The 22,562-nt window shown below is 40.3% G+C and overlaps 1 protein-coding gene across 1 annotated transcript in view; it reads left to right on the top strand.

Moving 5' to 3' along the window:
• KIF14 (kinesin family member 14) overlaps positions 1–21,651 on the top strand; it is a 33,321-nt gene extending 11,670 nt beyond the window's left edge. The window contains exons 10-29 of the mRNA XM_066624553.1: positions 660–832; positions 2,106–2,253; positions 2,758–2,821; positions 3,422–3,606; positions 4,145–4,247; positions 4,571–4,731; positions 5,834–5,981; positions 6,992–7,144; positions 8,017–8,134; positions 9,356–9,449; positions 9,886–10,024; positions 11,790–11,890; positions 12,910–12,983; positions 13,355–13,576; positions 13,922–14,106; positions 14,260–14,418; positions 16,070–16,192; positions 17,245–17,319; positions 19,302–19,440; positions 21,281–21,651. Of these exons, the coding sequence (XP_066480650.1) occupies positions 660–832; positions 2,106–2,253; positions 2,758–2,821; positions 3,422–3,606; positions 4,145–4,247; positions 4,571–4,731; positions 5,834–5,981; positions 6,992–7,144; positions 8,017–8,134; positions 9,356–9,449; positions 9,886–10,024; positions 11,790–11,890; positions 12,910–12,983; positions 13,355–13,576; positions 13,922–14,106; positions 14,260–14,418; positions 16,070–16,192; positions 17,245–17,319; positions 19,302–19,440; positions 21,281–21,651 (2,935 nt within the window). The remainder of the gene's footprint in view (positions 1–659; positions 833–2,105; positions 2,254–2,757; positions 2,822–3,421; positions 3,607–4,144; positions 4,248–4,570; positions 4,732–5,833; positions 5,982–6,991; positions 7,145–8,016; positions 8,135–9,355; positions 9,450–9,885; positions 10,025–11,789; positions 11,891–12,909; positions 12,984–13,354; positions 13,577–13,921; positions 14,107–14,259; positions 14,419–16,069; positions 16,193–17,244; positions 17,320–19,301; positions 19,441–21,280) is intronic.
• The last annotated feature ends 911 nt before the right edge of the window (positions 21,652–22,562 follow it).

Below are 22,562 nucleotides of genomic sequence, written 5' to 3'. Positions count from 1 at the left end.
CTAGTCAAACCACTCTTCCCTCTTCACTTGCAATTATTTTGATTTTCTCCTATTCTATTTCTCCGAATTAGTTTCACTTACTGGAAACCAAGAACAACTTAATATTTACAATAGGCACAAGCCTGCCAAGCAATTTTGAGAGAATTAAGCATGCGCTTACGTCCCTTCCATTGAAATTAATGGGACTTACAAGCCACATGACAGTTTGCTGACACTGGTGAACCATGCCTGGACAGGGCTGCCAGCACTCAAGGAAGAGAGATACCAGGGGCTGTTGTGATGGCGAAGAGGCTTCTGGGAGTTTGTTCATTCTAGCTCTGAGAGGGATGCTGCTGAGCTGGCAATAAAGCCTCTGAGTAGAGCCAACCCACTCTTCTTGTTGCTGAAAGGGGGCATGCTTCAGAACCTGCTGTATAATCTCAAAGGCTTTCAGCTCATCCTTTTCTTAATTATTATTTATATATTCTTGGGTCTGAGTTGTGACATACTGGTAGGGGTGACTGGCCAGTGAGCAGCTTGTTTGGGGAAGGTAGAGATCTGATTCCACAGGTGAAGAAATTGGGCACACCTCCTTTGATTCAAATAAAGGAATCAATTCTGTAAAAACATTCAGAATCTGCAAGAAGTTCAGCTGTGTCTTTGTTTCCTTCCAAATTAAGGCTGCTAAAAGAGAGTCTTGGTGGAAATTCAAAAACAGCTATGGTTGCCACAATAAGCCCTGCTGCCAGCAACGTAGAGGAAACACTTAGTACTCTTCGGTATGCTAAGCAAGCTTGTTTCATAATCAACATTGCCAAAGTAAATGAAGATATGAATGCTAAATTAATCCAAGGTAAGCATAACAGTATTGGACTTGTTTCCTTAAAAGGGCTATTTCACCCATTTTATAGTCAGTTCTCTTTATATGTCAATTTGCTTCTTCACATTGCAGAATTGCCGTCCGCAGAGGTGCAGAATTGCCACCTATTTCTTGTTATCTGCAACTCTGTTCTTATCTGTGAATACTGTGATGGTGCACTCAGGATGGTGGGGGGCTCAGCGCAGCTATGATATAGCTGATGTGGGGGGTTGTGGTAATCACGTCCAGTCAATTATACTTGTTTTTTAAGAATGTTGACTGGGTTGGGTCATTTTATTCTCATCAGTCAGGCATTGGTATTGGCCCATGGAGAACTGTTGGACATATTTATGTCGACTTCCAAACTTGCCCCACCATCTTGGACACCATCTTGGGGATTCCAGCTGAATCTTCACAACCCTGGCAATGCTCCGAGGCTGATGATGAAGTCTCTGAAGGATACCTGAGAGCTGCTCTGGGGCTGGGGCAAGCAAGAGACGGGTGGAGGAGGAGGAAGGGTGAAGCAACACCCTCCCTTCTACTGAATGAGGCCTCATTGTTCAATCAATCAACAGTATTTATATACCGCTTTTCAACTAAAAGTTCACAAAGCGGTTTACAGAGAAAAATCAAATAACTAAATGGCTCCCTGTCCCAAAAGGGCTCACAATCTAAAAAGATGCAAATAAATACCAGCAGACAGCCACTAGAACAGACAGTGCTGGGGTGAGGTGGGCCAGTTACTCTCCCCCTGCTAAAAAAAGGAGCACCCACTTGAAAAAGTGCCTCTTACCCAATTAGGAGGGGTAGCCATTGTTGGGCCAGCAGCTTTCAGTGAGTCAAGGAATAGTCAGCAAAGGGGAGGAAGCTTCAGATGTAAGAGATGTTGATGATCCCTCAGTATTGCCCAGCCCCATAGACTGCAAGCTAAGATTCAGGTTCATAACGTTCATAAAGTATGTGGTGAAGAGGGCCTCCAGGTACAGGGCTGTGCTATTAGTGTGGGCACGACTACAGCCTTGCTGTAGACCTTCTGGGCTGATCTAAAATATAACATGAGTTTTTGTCTCGAAATTGGTGATAGATGTGAATCAAAGCTATAGTGATTGCTTTCGCAGGCATGACTATTTCAGTAGACTTTGTTTAATGGGATCTATCTTTCCATGGTTGTCACAATAATTTAAGGCTAACATTTATTATTCAGAACATTTATTTAATATATGAGTTACTGTTTTGACTAGTTTCTGAACTCTCTTGTTTAATCTAGAATTGAAAGCTGAAATTGAGAGGCTGAAATCTGCTCAGAAAAAGGCTCAGAATGTTGACCCTGAAAAACAGAGACTTTATGTACAGGAAATCACCTCTCTAAGGATGAAGCTACACCAGCAAGAGAGGGAGATGTCTGAGATGCAAAGGTAAAGTACCAGTCATGTGAATAATATGAATGGCTTAAATTGGGTTTTCTTTATTCAATGAGTCATGTATTTTGTTTTCAATATTAAAATCTAGCTAATAGTATATAAATACATATACATGACAGATGATAAGTACACTTTATTTAAAAGATTTATACTTCCCTTCCCCCCAGCAACTTACAAAATTCATTAAAAATACAATAAAAAGGTAAAAACAATAAAAAACAAAACACACCTGCACAAAACATGCTAAATACATACATAATACAAAAAAGCATAAAAAGTAGATAATAATAGCATCTAAAATAGCATGGACAGCTCTATCCAAACCAATCTGGCTTCAGGCATGTTCAGTTCTTGAAGGACGGCCCTCTCGGATGACCCTGGGGGACCATACATTGGGCTCAAATGGGAGAAGGCAATGTAACAATATTTTGCAATGTTGTGCAAAATAACATTTACTCTTTGGTACTGCTAAACTTCCGTCTTTTCTGATACATAAAGGGCTTGGAAAGAAAAACTTGAGCAAGCAGAAAAAAAGAAATTTGAAGAAACCAGAGAGTTGCAGGTACCATTCTTTATTATACTACAAATACTGGAATTTTCCAAAAGATCCATTTTCATCTTTATCTATAGCAGTGTTTCTCAAACTGTGGGTCGGGACCCACTAGGTGGGTTGCAAGCCAATTTCAGGTGGGTCCCCATTCATTTCAATATTATATATTTAATATATTAGACTTGGTGCTACCATATATGCTAATATACCATATATTAGACTTGGTGCTACCAAATACTATGACTGTATTTGGGGAAATGTTATAGACCTGTACTTTTAATAAGCTACTATGTTAATATTCTTTTAACAATGATAGTAAATGGGACTCTCTCCTTGGTAAGTGTGAGTAGGATTGTAAAAAATTTTCCTGCTTGATGATGTCATTTCCGATCATGACATCACTTCCGGAGGGTCCTGACAGATTCTCATTCTAAAAAGTGGGTCCTGGTGCTAAATGTGTGAGAACCACTGATCTATAGTATGTTTCTACGTACTATAGTGTAATAAATGCTATACTATACACAGTGTAACTGCAAGTGAAGAGTCAGTTTCTTTTATTAATATAATTATCATTTTTGTTCACAAATATTTTTTATGAATTCTTCATTTTAGAAAGCAGGCATTACCTTCAAGGTAGACAACAGTCTGCCTAACTTGGTCAATCTCAATGAAGATCCACAGCTCTCAGAGATGTTGCTGTACATGATAAAGGAAGGAGAAACAACCGTTGGAAAAAGCAAGCCCAATTCACGTCACGATATCCAACTGTCTGGGGCCTTGATTGCTGATGACCACTGGTGCGTATTCCTCGAAAGAAATACGTTTTATATATAATAAGAGAAGGGTCATTGCTGTGGCACAATTTCCCTGGGTAGGATGACCATGTGAAGGCAAATGCACTTTGACTGAAACAAATCTGTGTGTCGGCCTCTGTAGAGACACAGTGCAGTCTTAAAACGTATTTGTTTGCAAGTAAATGGGGCAGCATTCCATACAGATGTCTCGTAGGTCAAGTTAAGTTCCATAATGTTTTCAAAATCATATGAATTTCAAGTCCCCTAGTTGCTGTACCCAAGTATGAACATATAAGATTCAAACCCCTTGTGCAAGTCCAAGAGGGCTACAGCCTTTTTTCTTGGACAGGAGCCCCCTGATGCAACATGGTCCTTTGAGACTTAGGGTAGTTTCCAAAGCAGGTTGTTCTGATGTGGCAGTCATGAATTCCACTGGTCTAGAGGGAACCTAATCTTGGATCTTGACCTACATGTGCATCAACACATCTTTTTTTTCTTATTTGAAGCTCTATTATCATAACAGAATGTTTCTTACTTACAGTGTTATTAAACATATGGATGGTGTTGTGAGTATTATTCCACTGGGAGAAGCAAAGACCTATGTTAATGGAAAATGTATCTTGGACCCTACATTTCTGCATCATGTAAGCTGATTGGAACAGGCAATAAATAGATTGATTTATATATGGGTCTTGAAATAAAAGTTTAAACTCATGATCCATATGCTGCCTTAGAGTAGGCTTTTGACGGTTAAACATGATATTATGCTATTTAACTTTTTCTAAGTTCATTATAATATTATATATATTTTATTGTATACTTTATAATAGGACGTTAGCAAATAACATCTGAATGTTATAACTTGAATGTTAAGCCATTAGTTATTTGATTTTTCTCTGTAAACCACTTTGTGAACTTTTAGTTGAAAAGCGGTATATAAATACTGTTAATAATAATAATGTTACAGGCCGACCGCATAATTCTTGGAGGAGACCACTATTTTCGTTTTAATCATCCAATAGAAGTACAGAAAGGAAAGAGTCTTTCTTCTGGGGCTGCCTTGCCTGATGATGGTTCAAAAGGTTTTGAATTTGCAAAAAACGAATTGCTGGCTGCCCAAAAGGCTCAGTAAGTAGTAGTAGTGGCTGTGTATTCCTTCTTGCATATGATAACAATGTTTCATGCTGGCTTCTAGAACTTGATGTGTACATAATTAAAATCAAACAAAATGGTATGGTTATTTTTGTATAAGCTAGAGATCGAACCTGTCTGAATATGTAAGAAAGGCATCTTAACAGTATTTGAATTCAAAGCTAGAAGTGCTGTTGACCCTGAAAATTTAGACAACTAGATGGCTTATAGCCATTTTTGCCCCTGGAACTCATCTGTAGTTTCCCTTAAAGTTCACAGAAAATGAATTGCCTTTCATTGTAGTCCTAACGTAGATGCACTGAACTATAGTAAAATGCATTTGTTGCGATTGTCAAGAACATTATTGGCTTTATTATTTCCTATTTGACTTAAGTGGATTATGTCATGTCACATACAATGCAATGATACCTGAATTTGGAAAAAAAAAAATCCCTTCATTGAGAGAAAAGAATAAGGTTTAGATTGACGTTTAAATGTACTGTGCAGAACCTTTTAAATATCCTTTCCTCAAGCAGTGGATTACAGTTTAGAGACAGTTAAAGCTAATGCTTTTGGAAATGTATGTATGCTTGGGGATTGGAAAAGTTATTTTGTACTTGGTGATAACCAGAGTGGTATTTAGATTTTTTCCCCTCTGTCTTTTTCTAAGTGTGCTCCTAGGAGCCCTAGGGCTCCCTAAGACCCCATTAGAGGCACTACAAGCACAGCATGACCGCCACTTGTCCCCTACCCAGTTTACTCATCTCTCCCTCCCACCTCCCCTGTTCATCACTCTCCTTAATTGTGCCCCTCATCGTGCTTTCATTGTGCCCCTCCTATATTTGAGGATTCAGTGTTTGGGATCTGCACTGTGCCATTCTGTGTTTGTGCTTGCATTTTGGGGGTCCCCAAAAGTCCATTTAGGAGTGTAAAGGGTTCCAGAGACTGAAAAATTTGAAAACATGCTGATCTAGGGTATAATTGACATCCCAATTGTATGCATGTCTCTCAATGGGAATTAATCCCATTGAGTTCAATATGTCTTACAGCCAGGTCAGTGTGCTTATGACTGCAGCCTTGTTTTACTTTTAACCTTTAGACTTGAATCAGAAATAGAAGAGGCAAGACTGAAAGCCAAGGAAGAAATGGTGCAAGGTATCCAGATTGCAAAAGAAATGGCTCAAGAAGAACTTGCTTCTCAGCAAAGAATGTATGAGAGCCAGATAAAATCTTTAGAAGCACAACTAGTAAGTCACTGTTTGGAGATTTAAAGTAAATGGCCTTGATGCTGCGCTCATTGTATTCAGAAACATGTAACTCCCAAAGATGCATGCTGCCTGTTCAGCAGACCTATATAAACATTGCGATGCAGTACAAATATCCCCCGCTTTCTGCAGGTTCGTTTTCTGACAATATGCTCTTTCAGCACATTTCAATTGTACCCGGAAATTATGCTCTGCTCTTTCAATCTCTCTCTGCTGTTCCAAAGGCTAATAGTGCCCTTCCCATGTTCATTTGCAAATGACATGGTGATTCAAACTGTTTTGGGGTGAGAGTGAGAGAGCGCGAGAGCAGAGTGCGCCAACTTTAACTCTGGGATTATTCCCTTTCCACTAGGCGTTGGTGACAGTCCATTTGCAGAAATCTTTGTGTGGCAGCAGGAATTTGCAAGATAAAAAAAGGCATTTGCAATTTGCTAGCTAAAAAAAGCATTGGAAGCAACATCAGTAAACTAAAAAAAGTCATCAGTCAACTAAAAAAATCATCAGTGAACTAAAAAAAGACCAGATTCCACTTTTCAACGGTTTCTGCTTTTCACCATGGCTCTGGTTGCTAACCTGTCAAATGAGTGGGGGACCTGTCAAATGACCTAACCTGTCAAATGAGTGGTGGACACCTGTAGATGTGCACCACCATCTACACTGTCTGCCTGTGCATGGATCTTCCTTACTGGGTGGGACAGGACGACTCTGCAGCCTTTTCATGCAGTTTTATTACCTCTCTGGTCTGAAACTTCCTTCCCTCCCCTTCTCCATGATGCTATCTAGAATTAAATTGCATCATTTGATATTTGAAGGAATTGTATGGGAAAAATGAGAAACTGAATGAGATATCAGGATTTAATAGTCCTTGTCAAAATTACTCAAGCATAGACAATAACAAAATGCTTGTTTGGGAGAATGACTTTGATGGGTAAAGTTCACCTATATGTCGATTTAGTGCTACATACCATTCATTCTCTCCATTGTTTACCTAGGAAAAAGAATCACAGAGGAAAGAGTTGCAGGAAATGAATAATCAAATGGTTGCAAATAAAATTCAAGAGCTGGAGAAAGCAAAGCGAGGCCTTGAGCTAGAGGTACACTTCAACAAGAAGCGTTTGGAAATGGAGACGCTGGCCGCTAGAGAGGTAAATGTGAAAAAAGAAACTACATCTTGTCTGATCAATTGGACAACGTATCTTGATATGACATAACTTCTCTATAAACTTTATCCGGTATGACTTCAAGAAAATATGTTTTGGGTACCCTCCAGCACTGTACTTTCATGAAATCAAGCTGCTATTTGGAAGATGGGCTTATGTAACTTGGGTGCTTTGCTGATGTGCCTATCAAAACTGGGCCACTGAAAGGCATATCTTTAGGAGGTGTTGTGTAAGTACCTTTGCAATGCTAGATATTTCAAAACATATTTGAAGTAGCCAAAATATCTTTTAAAATAGATTTTAGCTAATCTGAACATTGAAGAAACTGTTTAGGATCTCTCCCTGTGAATGGAACGCTTAATTCAGTTTAGGGATACTTTCAATAACATCAGATGGTTTTCTTAGCCTTGCTGGATCAGATAAGAGCTCTGCCCAGTCCAGCATTCAGTCTTCAACAGCAGCCTGAAGCCTTTGGAAGGCTATAAGGTCTGAAAGTGATGGCAACCTCATTGCCATTAGCCTCCGTTATCTGGTCATTGAAGTATATTGCCTCAGTTTTATGTAAATATAATTTTAAATGAAGATTTCTTTAAGTCAGCTTTAGCTGAGTCTATCCCCTTTTTCCCCTAGTTTGAATTAATGATGGAATATCTCATCTCACTACCATTTCTGTATTTATTTTAAATGCAGAATATGCTTATGCGCAAGGCAAGGTTATTTAATAAAAGTGATCACACGTTTATGTTGCCAAACCAGTGTAGTGGAGAAAGCTTGAACAGAGTAAAACATCTGCTCCTCCCTCTTTAAACAGTGTCCAACCTTTTCTGAAAAAGCTCATAGCTCTTGTTTTGTGTTAGGCATTAGAAGATCATGCAATTCGTCGTGCCAAGATTCTTGATGCTCTGGAGGCTGAGAAGCAGAAAATTGCCCAGGAAGTGCAAACTCTTCAACAGAGTCGCGGAAGGAGAAATAAGGGTATGGTTATAAAATAATGTGGCTACTTCTGTTTGGGTGCCTGCAAATATATGGAAATGGCTTTATAAGGACAACTTTGCTCTTCCCTGCAACAGACATTCAGGGAGGGGGTGCTGGTATTACGAGTATTACTTGGTGTGCTCCTTCACAACTTTTGAACAGAGGCAGGTGTTCATAGCCAATCCACATGTGCCCAGAGCTTCCTCTCAAGCCAGACTTCTGTCCAACAGCCAGTCTCAAATACAGGTGTAAGCAATCACAGAATTGGTGTCAGCCTTGTAGTCTAAGGTAGATGTTGCCCTATGCATGTGGTTTTTAAATTGTACCTACTGCTGCAAGGGTACTTTCCTACAGTTCCTGGTTAGCACACAAGCATTGAAAAGAAGGCATGGGCATCTTCTGTTTGACCTTTATATGCTTTTATCTGTATTCCACCATTTTCATCCAAAACTTTCTAACACAAGTATAACTGACTAACATGTAGCTGAGTGTGATTAGTCAGCACAGAATCCAGAGGTGGAGAGGCAGTGGTGGCCTAACTGTTGTAAATTAAAAACTCTTTCCTGAAAAATTAATATTGTGTGGATAAAATGTGAAATTTATTACTAAACACAAGGGTCTCTTCATATTTGGGATGCAAAAGATGTTGCAAAGGGAGCATCTGTGGCTTCATCAGAATTTCTGAGGCCACTCCAGAAACTAGCTTCCAGAATCAGAGCAATATCTGATGCAGCAAGAAAAGCCAAAGAAGAGATTACTATACATCCATTCAGAGTCAACTGGGAGACATTTAGATCTCACTGTAGCTCTAGGCCCATACAGATACATTATCTGGCAACTTTTTAAAGTGCCTAATTCTTGAATTGGCTGCCCTTTATACTAATGCGCCATAGAGCTAATAATAATAATTAGAATATTTTGAAAGCATTGAGTTATACCCTAAGATCATATCCCATTTGTGAAAGAAGCCCTGTTTGCACAACTGGGAAGGCGTGACCTCCTATTCCCTCTACAGTTCCCTGTTCCCACTCTGAATATCCGCTCTCAAGAGTCCCCCAACATTCAAGAACAAATTGCTTTCCCCCCCTTGTGTGAATGCAAGACGGCCTTAGGATACACTTCACTAAGTGTTTCCATTATTTCAGGAAGTGCCAGTTTACTGAACTAACTGCATAATTATTAAGGAATAATCCTAACCTGCCCATTTTTTTTAACATTTAGTGGAACCAAACTGGAATTCTTTGAAACTGTCCATGATGATCAAAGAAGCCAACACTATTAGCAGTGAATTAGAGAAGCACACTGTGTTTTGTAGGTAAGTATGATTTTTAAAATGTTGGAAGCTGTGCTCAGCTTGTTTTTTTATATTGATCTGATGTGGTCTGATGACTTTCTATAAATTAAGACAATACATTTTAGAGAAATTTCTATAGTCTCCCTTTAAAACCAGTTTTAGCATTTAGGAATTGGAGTTTAATTCAGTGACACTTCTGGCTCTTTCAATATTAAAAAAAAATGCTGCTGTAACATTGTAATATAGTTGCAAGCTTTAAATTCTACACTTTTCAAGGAAAAATGACCACATATTTGCAAGGAAAAATGACCACATAAAATGACAAAATATTTTGCATTGTTATATATGCAAAAAAGACTAGATTCTTTTTCTTCAAATGTTGATGGCTATTGGACATGTGTAATAATTTCAAGTATTTTGTTTCTGATGAGAAGTTCGTGGTTTTTCTTTTTATCAGACATGATGCAATGGATGAAAAAAATAGCACTGGTTCTTCACTTCAAGTCCAGGTCCGGAATATCAGGCTGGGTGTTACAACTTTCTGGAGTCTGCAGAAGTTTGAGTACAAGCTTGCTGCAATGAAAGAACTCTATGAGGTTTGTTGAGGAATTAAAAAAAAAAAAAAGTCCTTGACTTCTAAAATATTTTATTTAGGTGAAAAAGTTTCCTTCTGAATTTGCCACCCTTAAACTTAAAACCTGATAAAATCTATTTGTCATGCATATAGATCCAAAAGTTTTGTTTAAACTAACTCATTCTAACAGTTTGCTTTCTTCCGTGTCACTGCATGCCATGAAGTTTCATGTTCTTAACTGCTCTGCATCTAACTGCAGCAGCATGTCAGTCCCGGATCTACAGCCGATCCTATCCATGTCCTCTCAGAAGTAAGCCCCACTAAGCACAAAGGATTGCACTGTAAGTCCCTATCTTGCACTGGAACAGGTAGGCCAGGAGGCCTGTGCTGTATTCAGCACAAGATTGAGGACAGAATCGGCTCAGCTAGAGGCAAGCGGAAACGCCTCCTCTTACCCCTCAGTAAGCCACCATGGCCCCAATGGGTCTCCTCAGACCTGCACCACCTCAGGAGGTGATGCAAGTCTGAGGAGAATGGAGCAGCTCCGCGCTGCTTGGGGAACGGGGTTGAGATCTGGCATAACTGCCAGCTCCCAGCCCCGCCTCCCTCCTGCCTCCTCTCCACCCTCCACAGACCCCTGCATTGGCCGAGCTCAGCTGACACAGCCTTACCCTTCTGCATTGGCGTGAAGGCTGGATGCAGCCTCCATGGGCCAGCCCGTGTCCCTGTGCCAGACCAGCTGACCCATGAGGAGGTGCAAATATGCTTTATGGCACATTTGTGACCCTCCTGGGCCAATGCAAGGGACTTGCGCAACCCAGGGCGCACTTAGGATTGTGCCCTTACTCCGATAAGTGTGTGTAGGATTGCAGTCTTTGTCTGCTCTGAACCGAGCAAAAGCCAGCTTGATGCCTCTTCATATATTATGTGATAGTGACAGTGGGGAATGCATGAGCGATTCCTACTGTGGCTTTCTATGCACTTATGCAAAGGAAGGACTTGCATATCTTTCCCCAAAGATTACTTGTGCCTTTCTCTGCACTGGAAGTGCATGTGTTGTCGCCCCTTCCCATGAAGTTAGGAAAGAACGCATGTGAGAGATTTGCATGTCTGCTTTCCATGGTTCTGTATTGCAAGCAAAGCCATTTCTGATTCAACATGCATGGTTTCCATTTTTAATTGTTCATTTTTAATGGTTTCCAGACTCAGCTGAAACCTACTTTCACCCAGCTTTTTATTTCTTAACTTTCACCAACTTTTTAATGGAAGATATCTTGAATGATGCTTTTATGAAAGGAACAGCACTCTGGAATACTACCACATGATTGTAAAGTTAGACTATTTGCTTATTACTTTTTAACAGAAATGTAGAATTCATTGTCTACCTGTATAGGAAGAAACAATGTGGGTTTTCATGTGTGCCAGTTTGGTTTTGGAGTTAGACGCGTTGATTGGGGTCTAGGCTCTCTGCCCACTGGCTGTCTATTATTTCAGATTGCTTGTTGCACTAAATGTAACCAAAGTTTTATCTTCAACTGGAAGTGCTGAGAACTGATGTAGATTGTGGAGGCCTGGACAATAATCTTCTGTTGCATTCATGCGGCCAGGTTCTTGCTGTACTTTTAATCTTGCCAGAGAAAGTAACAAACTGTAACAAGGAATAAGAATTTAATGTGAAGGAGTCATTCCAAGTTAAATATGTGAAGCTAATCTTGTTAATTGGTGGTTGAAGTAAATATGAAAGCATCTCATTAACTCTAAGGAAAACTGATTTGTTTTCTTTCTAGGCAAACAGTAACGACAAAGCTGATGAGATTTTTTATGATCCGATGGATGAATGGGAGCCTGATTTTTCAAATGCATCTGTTTCTTCCTTGTCCAGAAGGAGGTAAGCAATTCGTTGTTTCAGATTTCAAGTTAAGTTTGATTTAGTTCTATAAAGACATTTTGCGCAACCTTTGTATCTAAAGAAAGTACATCCCATTGAAATGAACGTAACTCAGTGGTGTAATCTTGTGCACGTCTGCTCAGAAGTGTGAATGTTTGTTCAATGAGCCCTACTCCTAGGAATGTGTGTATAGGATTGCAGTCTTATTCATAAACATCTTGTGTCATTAATTTCAGTGGTGCTTAAATCTTGGCTTTCTTTGGATACAACTCACTAACAGTGAACAGAAAGCAGCTGCAAGGATGGGCAGTAAGGATACTTGCCAGTAGTTCAGTAAGATACTGTTTGCACGTTGGCAGTATCTATACTGTAAAATACTTAATTTTAGAATCTAGGGGCATAGCCATAAGTCTGCTACCCAAACCAGCAAGAAGCAGAGAATTCACGTGAAGCCTGGCCATTAATTAATACAGCTTTTTCCTACCCCTCTAGAGAGCACCGAGTTTGCTACCAAAGCAGCCAAGGATAAGCACTGATGACAGCGGCGGACCTCCCCAGCTCCGCGCCCCGGGGCAAAAGTCCGCAGTGGCGCCCCCCGCAGGCTGTTGCTTCCCCTCACGCGAAAATCTGTCCCCCCTACTCACCTGAAGCTCACGGAGCCTTGCACAACCCAAGGCTGCGTTGGGGAAACCTCTCTGAGGTTCCCCAAAGCTATAAACTGTGCTTTCAGAAAACCGGTAGCACAGTTTCCGACCCTGTAGGAAGCCTCAGAGAGGCTTCCACGGGGTCCTAGAGGCTCACATCTGGGTCATTCGCCCCATCAGACTTAATGGCAGGTCCGCAACTGACTGATGAAATTTAGCAAAGGGAATTGTTGCTGTTTTGATTCAGTACAGGACATGTAAATTAATAACATATCTAAAAATGCGATAGAGGGAAACTTGTGAATGTGTTTCAGAAAGGTAACACCAGTCAGTATATCAGAATTGTGTTCCGCTCTATTCTTGTTCAAATTTCAGTTTGAGAAAGAGCAAGCGAATTTCTGGATGTCTATCTGAAGTAAAGATGGGACTACATGATTCATGCTTGCCAGGTATGTGTATGTGATAATAGTGTGGCCTCAACATCTGCCGCCTTTGATGTTGTGCCCCTTTTGAGCAACCTGTGACTTCTTAAAAAACCCAAAACTTGTGAATGTAAAAGACTTAAATTGTATTTATAGAAGGTGGAATTCTGTTTTAGTCCTAATGTATACATATACTTGTGTATTACTTAGGTTTATATCATCTCTACGGTTTCCGTACAGAGTGTTCACCTACCTAATGTTTATGCCTAATAAAGCTTGACTTGACTTGACTTTAGTCCTAATGTTTACCTGGTCTTTAAAAAGATGGACAAGAAATTCATCACAGTATTGACTTAATTCTAAATGTAAGATCTCATGAAGCTGTTCTGTTATTACAGGCTCAAGAAATAAACTGGGCAGCCTGAGTTCAGAACCACCTGAATCCTTTCTACCTGGTATTTGTAAGGAATTGATAGGTTCAGCTTTAAATGCTTTGGGACAGTCGTGCGAAGAAGAAGTGAACATGGCGCAGAGTCTTTTAGCAGCACTGTTCACCATCTGTACTGGCGTGACTGCCATGACAAATGCTTATGATCAAGCTGAAGAAAGCCAAGAGAATTGTAAGAGCCATTTTGTTAAAAAAATTTGTGCATTTTTGCATGAATTGTACCTTGTTTTGTGGGAACATATGAAGTTGTTTGATAACTTTTGAATCTGATCACTGCTCCATCTAGCCTTGGTTATCTTGAGCACAGATCACTTCCGCATTGGATTCCTGAGATTCTATAACCAGAATTGCTATAGAAACCTTTGCATGCACTCTACAATTGAGCTAGTAGCCCCTTCTTAAAAATTGCAGCCGTTGTGAACATCTATTTACAAAAAAATGGGTGTGCAAGTGTCGTCCCCCTGCCTCTGCATGCATTTTGCCAAAATAACTTGATTTATTTTTCTTATGTTTTTAGTTTTTTCTGTTGACCAAGCTGCTCAGTCCTGCTGCGTTAGGATTACTTCAGCTTTTGAACAGCTTGTGGTTCTAACAAAACATTGGCTGAAGAGTTTCCACAAAAATGATGAATTTGTGCAAATTCATGGTGAACTAAGGGAAGATGTGAAACGTTTGGGAGGGTATCTACAATTGCTGTTGCAGGTAAGGGATTGATTGCTATCTGAGGGAGCTAATCACAAATATCGTACTGATGCTGCAACCATAATCCACTTTATGTTGCTGCCGTATGAATTGGAAATTATGGTGAAGATATGTAGAGCCAACATTCATGAACAGCATATTTTTGTCTCTTAGGGCGGTTGTTCGGATTTGTCTTCCATTGTAGCAGAAGCACGGAAGAAAATCATGCAGACGCTGAAGCAGATTGTAAAATATGTAGGGCACTTGGTGGTGCTTACAGGCACTGATGTAAATTTCACAGCCGAGAATAAAGGTGATACAAGCACGCCAAAGGTAAAGTAACTCTTAAAATATGTGAGAGTACAGAGCACAAAAATAGCATCTTTTAAAAGATTATTCTAGTAGGCTTTCAGCTTGATCCTGAACCTGCTTGCTTATGTGCTGCCCTGTCAATGGCTGTTGCAAACATACCGTAAGGCACGTTATGTACTCAGTGAGGCCCCAGTTCTACTTTATATTATGGTGGCTGCCAGGTAAGTGGCGCCAGTGGGGAGGTTCATACCATTCGGTGCTGGGCCTCCTCACTGGCAGTAGAAGCAGCAGCACATGGTACGTTTCCCACCAAGTGGGCAGGAGAAAGGCGGGGAGGGGTCAAAACTAGGTGGAGGGAAGGTGGGCTGGAAGGCAAATCAGGCATGAGAAGGGGGCAGGGATGGTGGCAAAGGCTGCTGCCAGATCCTATCCCCCCTCCTGACCTTGGAGCCCAACATGGGGGTTCTGCTCCTGCTAAATATTGTACGCAGCTCTGAGTAGAACTGGGGCCTCACTGAGTACACTAATTAGGACTGCTGGAGCTGTACATAGGGGTAAGGGAACCAATGTTCCCTTACCCCAAAGAGACCTCCAGCTGCTGCTCTGGCCCTGCAGGATACAGCGGCAGCTGTTTCAGCGTTGCTGTACTGCGTGATGCCAGGGTAGCATAGGATTGGGTCCTTTGGGGTCCAAGGAGAACTACCACTGATCAAGCGAATTTTTATAATAAAAAATAAGGCAATTACAGAATTTCTTCATCTGGAGCAAGAAACTGTGCATGCTACCCCAATATAAGACATGCTACTCTGACTATGAATATGTCTGTAAGTGCACTTTGAATCGCCTGAAGATCGTGCTCTAGATTGGAAGCTATATAAAAATCGGAGAGCAAGATAGTTTGAATTTCATAGATATCTCTAAAGTTAACATCTGGCATATTTCTTAAACCTATGTAAATACTCTTATCTTTCCTAGTGGTGTGGGCTACCAATTGTATAAAGAAAATTGACACAAAGCTATCCTGACAAATCTGAATTCAAAATGTTATAGAGCTGCAAGCCTTAATGGGCAGATTAATTAGCAGGAGTCTTTTTTAATTGGACTTTAGGACAAAGTTTTTTTAAACTGCTTGTGGTTCTCATCTGTTAAAGTAGTAGGAATGAAGAGGCAAATATTAAAAATATTTTGCTTATGATGAAACAAAATGTTTTTCACTTTTCCTTCAATATATCAAAAAGGTTCCTATGCTTTTGATAATGCTCTCAATTAAATAAATTTAAAGAATTGATTCATACATCTGTCTTGAAGCCAATTAAGCCATTTCTGCCTAATGTTGCATATACACAATAGGGATAAAATGTATACACCTGTAGGCTGGGCAAAAATGGGTTAATTGCAAAACTTTAAACAGGAAATCATGTAAACCTCTTGCAGTGCAATCCTATGAATGTCTACTTAGAAGCAAGTCCCACTGATTTCAGTATGACTTACTCCCAGGTAAGTGTATGTAGGCTTGCAGCTTAAGACCTCTATATCAAACGTCATGTACAAGCTGTGATACCCTACTCTAGGAAACTGGTTTTAAAAGTCTACTGTTGGCACTCATAAGTACTGGCCAAGGTTCTTCACACTGATAGCTGATCTTTTAAAAATGTCTTCTCTCTTTTGACAGAAGCTGTTCATATTTGACATCTGTGATGGCATGGCCTTGGGATTGGAGCATCTTTTGAATGGTATACAGAAAACATCTAGGATGATGCAGAATGGACTCCAAAAATGGTATCCCCAAAATGAGGTAATGTGGAAATAATAACTATTTGAGGCACATGAAGGGAGGTTTAGCCAGAAGCTGTAGTTCAGGCCACCATGGTGACCAGAAGGTTTATCATGAACATAGAACATAAGAACAGCCCCACTGGATCAGGCCATAGGCCCATCTAGTCCAGCTTCCTGTATCTCAGCGGCCCACCAAATGCCCCAGGGAGCACACCAGATAACAAGAGACCTCATCCTGGTGCCCTCCCCTACATCTGGCATTCTGACTTAACCCATTCCTAAAATCAGGAGGTTGCGCATACACATCATGGCTTGTACCCCATAATGGATTTTTCCTCCAGAAACTCGTCCAATCCCCTTTTAAAGGCGTCTAGGCTAGACGCCAGCACCACATCCTGTGGCAAGGAGTTCCACAGACCGACCACATGCTGAGTAAAGAAATATTTTCTTTTGTCTGTCCTAACCCGCCCAACACTCAATTTTAGTGGATGTCCCCTGGTTCTGGTATTATGTGAGAGTGTAAAGAGCATCTCCCTATCCACTCTGTCCATCCCCTGCATAATTTTGTATGTCTCAATCATGTCCCCCCTCAAGCGTCTCTTTTCTAGGCTGAAGAGGCCCAAACGCCGTAGCCTTTCCTCATAAGGAAGGTGCCCCAGCCCCGTAATCATCTTAGTCGCTCTCTTTTGCACCTTTTCCATTTCCACTATGTCTTTTTTGAGATGTGGCGACCAGAACTGGACACAATACTCCAGGTGTGGCCTTACCATCGATTTGTACAACGGCATTATAATACTAGCCGTTTTGTTCTCAATACCCTTCCTAATGATCCCAAGCATAGAATTGGCCTTCTTCACTGCCGCCGCACATTGGGTCGACACTTTCATTGACCTGTCCACCACCACCACCCCAAGATCTCTCTCCTGATCTGTCACAGACAGCTCAGAACCCATCAGCCTATATCTAAAGTTTTGATTTTTTGATTTTTTTTTATCATGGTGCCTTCTGTTTGCCCTGTTTGACTGTTGGAGGTCTGTTGCAGGCTTTAAATGTCTAATGCTTTCTTTTCAGGTTCAAAATCAAATAAAGACCAAAGCTATTGCTGTGGCTAAGTGCCTTGAAAATATAATATCTGACTGTAAAAAGGTAAATCAAATATTTTGCTCATTGACATTTTTCACTGTAGACTTAGCAGTTTGTTACATTGCAACAAAATGTCATTAACTGTACTGTTCAGGAATTCAGCATTTTCCCTCTATTCCCAAAGGTCTGTCACTAAGTGTATGGTCAAGAGGGAGATAACTCCTTACATTGGAATATAAGTATATGATTCCTGGGTTTCAGACACCTCATTTGTCATGTTCACATTTTAAATCATAATAGGCTAGACCAGAAGATTTAATACATCGTGATGTGCTGGGTTGTAAATGTGGCATGAATGAGCACTGAGCCCATGCATTTCTCCCTTACCTTTCCTTGTTGCAGAGCTATGACACAATCAACTTGATTAGTTAAGCCACAGTTTCTGGGTTCAAACAAGGAAACTAGTTGTAAACCACAGGTAAACTACAGCTCCTGAGTTAGAGCTAACTAGGATTTATCCCTCACAGCTGAGCATGTGCGAGGAGGAGGAGGAAAGATGAGGGGAGACCACGCAGGCTTGGTGCTTATTTTCTCACTTCTCTTCCCATGCGCTAACATTCATTCTCCCACAATTTGTGGTTTGTTGGATCATCTTAACCAAACCACTGTGTGAAAACGAATTGACTGAATTTCTTGAGACAACTGTGTAGCTTGCGCAAGTGCACTTGTTTCTCAAAAGCAGTATGAGAAGCAACCCTGACAGACAAAAGTGTGACGGAAGTGTGACCATAGATACTTGCCTATAAGTTGATCCCACAGATAAGTTGAGGGCAGGTTATGAACCAAAAATAATTGAATTTTATATGACCCTCGGATAAATGGAGGGGGGGGGTTTAAACCTGGGAGGGTTCAAACTGGGGGGAGTGCCTGACTATAATTTTTTCTGATTTTTAACCAAGGCCAGATCCTGAAAAATAAGCTACCAGTAATTGTTACCCAAGAACTGTACAGTCTCTAATTTATTAAAAATATAGTAAAAGATCATAAGATACATTTTTATTCATTAACTTTTTAATTCTGGTTCTCACAACCTTTAAGCAAACACTATCAGAGTAAGTGCACTGAAAATGACATGCCAGTAGAACCATTAATCAAATCCTTCTTTAAGGTGCCTGGTGTGTTAAGCCAGTCTCCGCATAGAACATACAACTAATAACACATAACTGGGAGCATGCGATTCAGTTCACAGCATAGAGATAAGCGACAAGGACTGAGCATGACTGGAGCAACAAGGACTGAGCACAGCTACACATAGTTGCAAATCAATTTACTTAGAAGTAGACCCATTGCTTTTCATGGTTGTTATTCTTAAGTAACGGTACACTGGATTGTAGCCTTGGACTTTGTTTCGGATGGAAATGAGGGTTACATCCTGGTGTTTTAAAAACCAAACCTCTGCCAGATGTTTGCAAAATGGTGCAGAAGGGTTGTGTGTGATCCTGCCAAAGAGAATGAGGCTTGCTTGATTTAAATGGAAGCCTTGAGCCCTGCTTAGACTTTTCTCAGGAGGAAGAAGTGAAAGGGTTAATTTTGGCTGCACTTGCAGAAACTAATGCTCTGGTTGCCCTGGAAACTAATAGCACTTAATTATCTCTGCCTTGTCCGTCCTGATCTCCTCTGGACTTCTGCCTGCCTGAATAGTTCAGACCTCTGAGTGACCCACAGATAAGGCAAGGAGATGATTTACACTGGATTTATTAGCAGAAATTTCTAATCTTATAGGCGAGCATCTATGGTAGTTGAGTGGCAGAACACAGGCTTCACCTGCAGAAGGTCCCAGGTTCAGTCCCTGCCATTTCCAGCTAGGGCCTAACACCACAGTGAGCTGCTGCTAGTCAATGCAGTAAGTACTGATGTAGATGGATCAACAGTCTGACTCAATTTGAGGCAGCTCAGTATGACATAACCACTGCTCTGTGAAGTCTGTTTGGTAAAATATCTGTATTTTCTCTCACCTTTGGGAAACCTTTTAACTGATAATGCAGAAAGAAATAGCAGCTGTATCAAAGAGAGAAGAATATATTGACCAGGAGTTGAAGAAAGCAACTAGTAAAGCTGTGGAATTATTGGAATTACATCGTTGTCTAGATCAAGTCTACCAGATCGTTACTTCTTCATTAGAAGGTATTTTTGCTGAATTGCCTTGCAAAACTTATTTTGGCTCTTTATGATACAGACAAGCATAGATCAGTTCTGGGGCTCTCTATAGTATATATGCAGTGGAAATAAGCCACTGTATTTTGTTTTTACCGTGTTTACTCTTTTTGTGATCAATGATCAAGGCCAAAATTACACTTTACTTCTGCAGACCGCTTTTCAGAAGCCATTCCTACACTTCTTTGATAACTTGTAAAAATTCCGGTTGCTTGGGTTGCACAAATCATCTCAGTATTTCACCAACATCAGTGACCCTAATAACGAATGAAGGTCTAGGTGCTGGCATGGGGAGTATATGCTTCATCAGTGCAATGCGGAATGCCATTTTGCAGTGATAGTCTTGCTGCAGACATCAGTAAAGCCACGAGGGGAAAAAAATTCTGGGGAATCTCGTGGCACTTGGGGTGTTCTTCTTTGTGCAGCATGCTAAAGCTTTAGGTGCCAGCTTTATTCACCATGTCCATGGACTGCATTCCATAATGTATGCAATATTGTACACGTCTATGTTTCACTAAGGTTAAATGGCACTCTTTTCTCTTTCTTCATGCAGTGTTTGCCATTTTTATTAAGCAAAGTGCACAGTTTCAGGGCCATTGTAGTTGGATTACTCAGAACAAGAAACTGGGAGCAACACTGATATAGTGCAGAACAATATTTAATGTGCTTTCTATACTTCGGAGCAGTGATCCTAGTCAAGAAAAAAAATTCACAACATGCCAGGACAACCCTAACTGTATGAGCTCTGAATCTTTTCCTTTTATTAGTGAGTGAGAGTGAATCATGTGTCATGTGCAATTTCTTTCCATTAGATTCCATTAATCACCCCATTCATTCTAATGGCTGAAAGTGGAATATCGTCTATACCAATGCATTCTCTAGCAGCAATTGAGGAGCAAGAAATTCAGAAGCTGGGCTTTAAAGAAATCTTTGCACTGATTTGGTATTCACTGATTTTTTTAAAAAAAATCCACTGGGAGTTCCAGAACGGAACCCCAGTGGTTAACGAGGCATGACCTGTATTGTCTCCACCAGAAAATCTTTCCCTATGCTTCTCTCTTGTCTGAAGCCTTTCCTAAATGTTTAGGCGTCATATTCTTCAAATATTCATTGATTCCCAAATGCTTTGCTGGAGTCAATACTGTATCATACAGTATTGATTCCACCAAGTATTTGGGAACCTAGTAGGTTGACACCTTCTAAGTATCACATGGTAATCGGCATGACTGCAAAATCATTGTAAGCCTCCATTAGATTGAGTTCTGATATACTTTCCTGGATACTAAGGTTCGTTTTACATGGTTTGCATTGTTGTCCTTTACCACTTTTACTTCGTTAGGTATTAGCAAATTGAGTCCCATATGTTTTTCTCTTTATAAATCAGTTGTGGTACAGGAAGTGTAGAGCATTTGTCCGTTTTTAAAAACATGAGTTTAAAAGGCATACAGAAGGATAACTTATACCTAGATAAACAGCTTGCATGCATTATTACTTTCTGGGATGACTCTTGAGAATGAAGCCCTGTATGCAAGGCCAGTGGTTGATACTATCAGTGGAAGTCATGAGCAAGTCCACGTCTTGTGGAACAAATTATAACAAGGTAAACAATCTGATTCCTGCAGTTGTTCAAAAGACTCGGTGAACGGTTTCTAATGAAAAAGAAAAACAAACAGAAAGGAAACTAAGTCAAAGTACATAAATCCATTTTTCCTTTTGAGTCACTTCAAATAATGTCGAGACCATTCAACTGCTTCTTATTTAATTTTTAAACTTATTGGACCTGGTTCTTTTTTGACTTTGCTTTCCACAGGATCATACAGGAACGGAAGTCCACTCAGACATTTCGTAGAACAGATTTGCAGCTTAGCTGAGAACTTGAACACACTCTGCAGTTCAACTGCTTCGTCTACTGGGCCAATGGATTGCCCTCTTGTGAACTGCGGGGAATTGGACCGTGTAGCAAAGTCACTCATCATAATTTTTGAACTTGAACAGGGACAATATTCACTGAAATTTGAGGACAATTGTATAGGAAATGCTCAGACTAAAGAAAAACAACCTGAAAGAAGAGAAGCTACAACTACCTGGAAGCAGAAAGGAGTTCCAAAAAAGGAATATGAACTTTATTCTTCACCTGAAAGCTTAAGGGAATCTTCACCTAGTGGAATACACTGGGTATAAACTCTTGCTTAATTTGTAGAATAGTTCAGATTGAAGGCAATAGTGAAACACCATAACTGTTATATTGGCTGTTATGATCTCGTTGTAGAAACAAGTATCTCTGAGGCTTTGAAATGAGAAGGCTTTCAGGCTGGTTCATGTGCTACCCATTCAAGACTGTTTTGTGGTGAAGGGAGTGAGTGTGCAAGCTTTTCCTCACTGTGCATATAAGGGTGTGGTGTGAGCTGGGTGTTCTCTGTATGCCTATATGAATAGAGCAGTAGGGGGAAAGTGTACATATCAATTATTTTTTATATTATAAAGATGGTGCGTATTGTATGTCTTGGTCCCAAACATCTTACATGTGTTGTGGAAAAGAGTGTGTATGCCTCTACCATGGAGCAATGCTTTTCAGCTAGATGAGTGTATGAATCAGCTTGGCGCTTTCATGAAGAAACCATTGATTCATGCAGGAATACAATCTAATCTTAAAATACAGATTTTGGGGTATGCACCAACCAGAACACTCAGTGTTATTGAATGAATTCATTCTGCAGCAGTGCAGCAGCCTCATTTCAAAATGATGCCATGTTAAAGGAGCAGTATAAACCTTATGGGTTGGCATTGCTTGACTCTTAAAGTTTATGAATGTTTAATGTTTTACTAGAGAGTTGCAGTATTTATTGGCTGTAACAAGGCCAAATATTTAAAGGATATCCTTTCTTTCTGAGGAGATGGGTGCATTGTTGCTTGGCTGCTAGAGTGTGTAAGTTTTTTTCTTTTCTTCAATTGGTACCAAAGAATAACACACTCCTGTTTTCAACCATTTTGGAAAAGCATCTTAAGTAAAGCACAATTTCTAAAAATACATGGTTCAAAAGAGCCCTTCTATTGCCCATTGGTATGTCTGATCTCTAAGGGAGGCTTGTGCT

Source organism: Tiliqua scincoides, chromosome 4 (genome assembly GCF_035046505.1).
Source record: "Tiliqua scincoides isolate rTilSci1 chromosome 4, rTilSci1.hap2, whole genome shotgun sequence".
Taxonomy (NCBI): Eukaryota; Metazoa; Chordata; class Lepidosauria; order Squamata; family Scincidae; genus Tiliqua; species Tiliqua scincoides.
The sequence above is the reverse complement of the archived record's forward strand: the minus strand, read 5'-3'. Positions and strand labels throughout refer to the sequence as shown.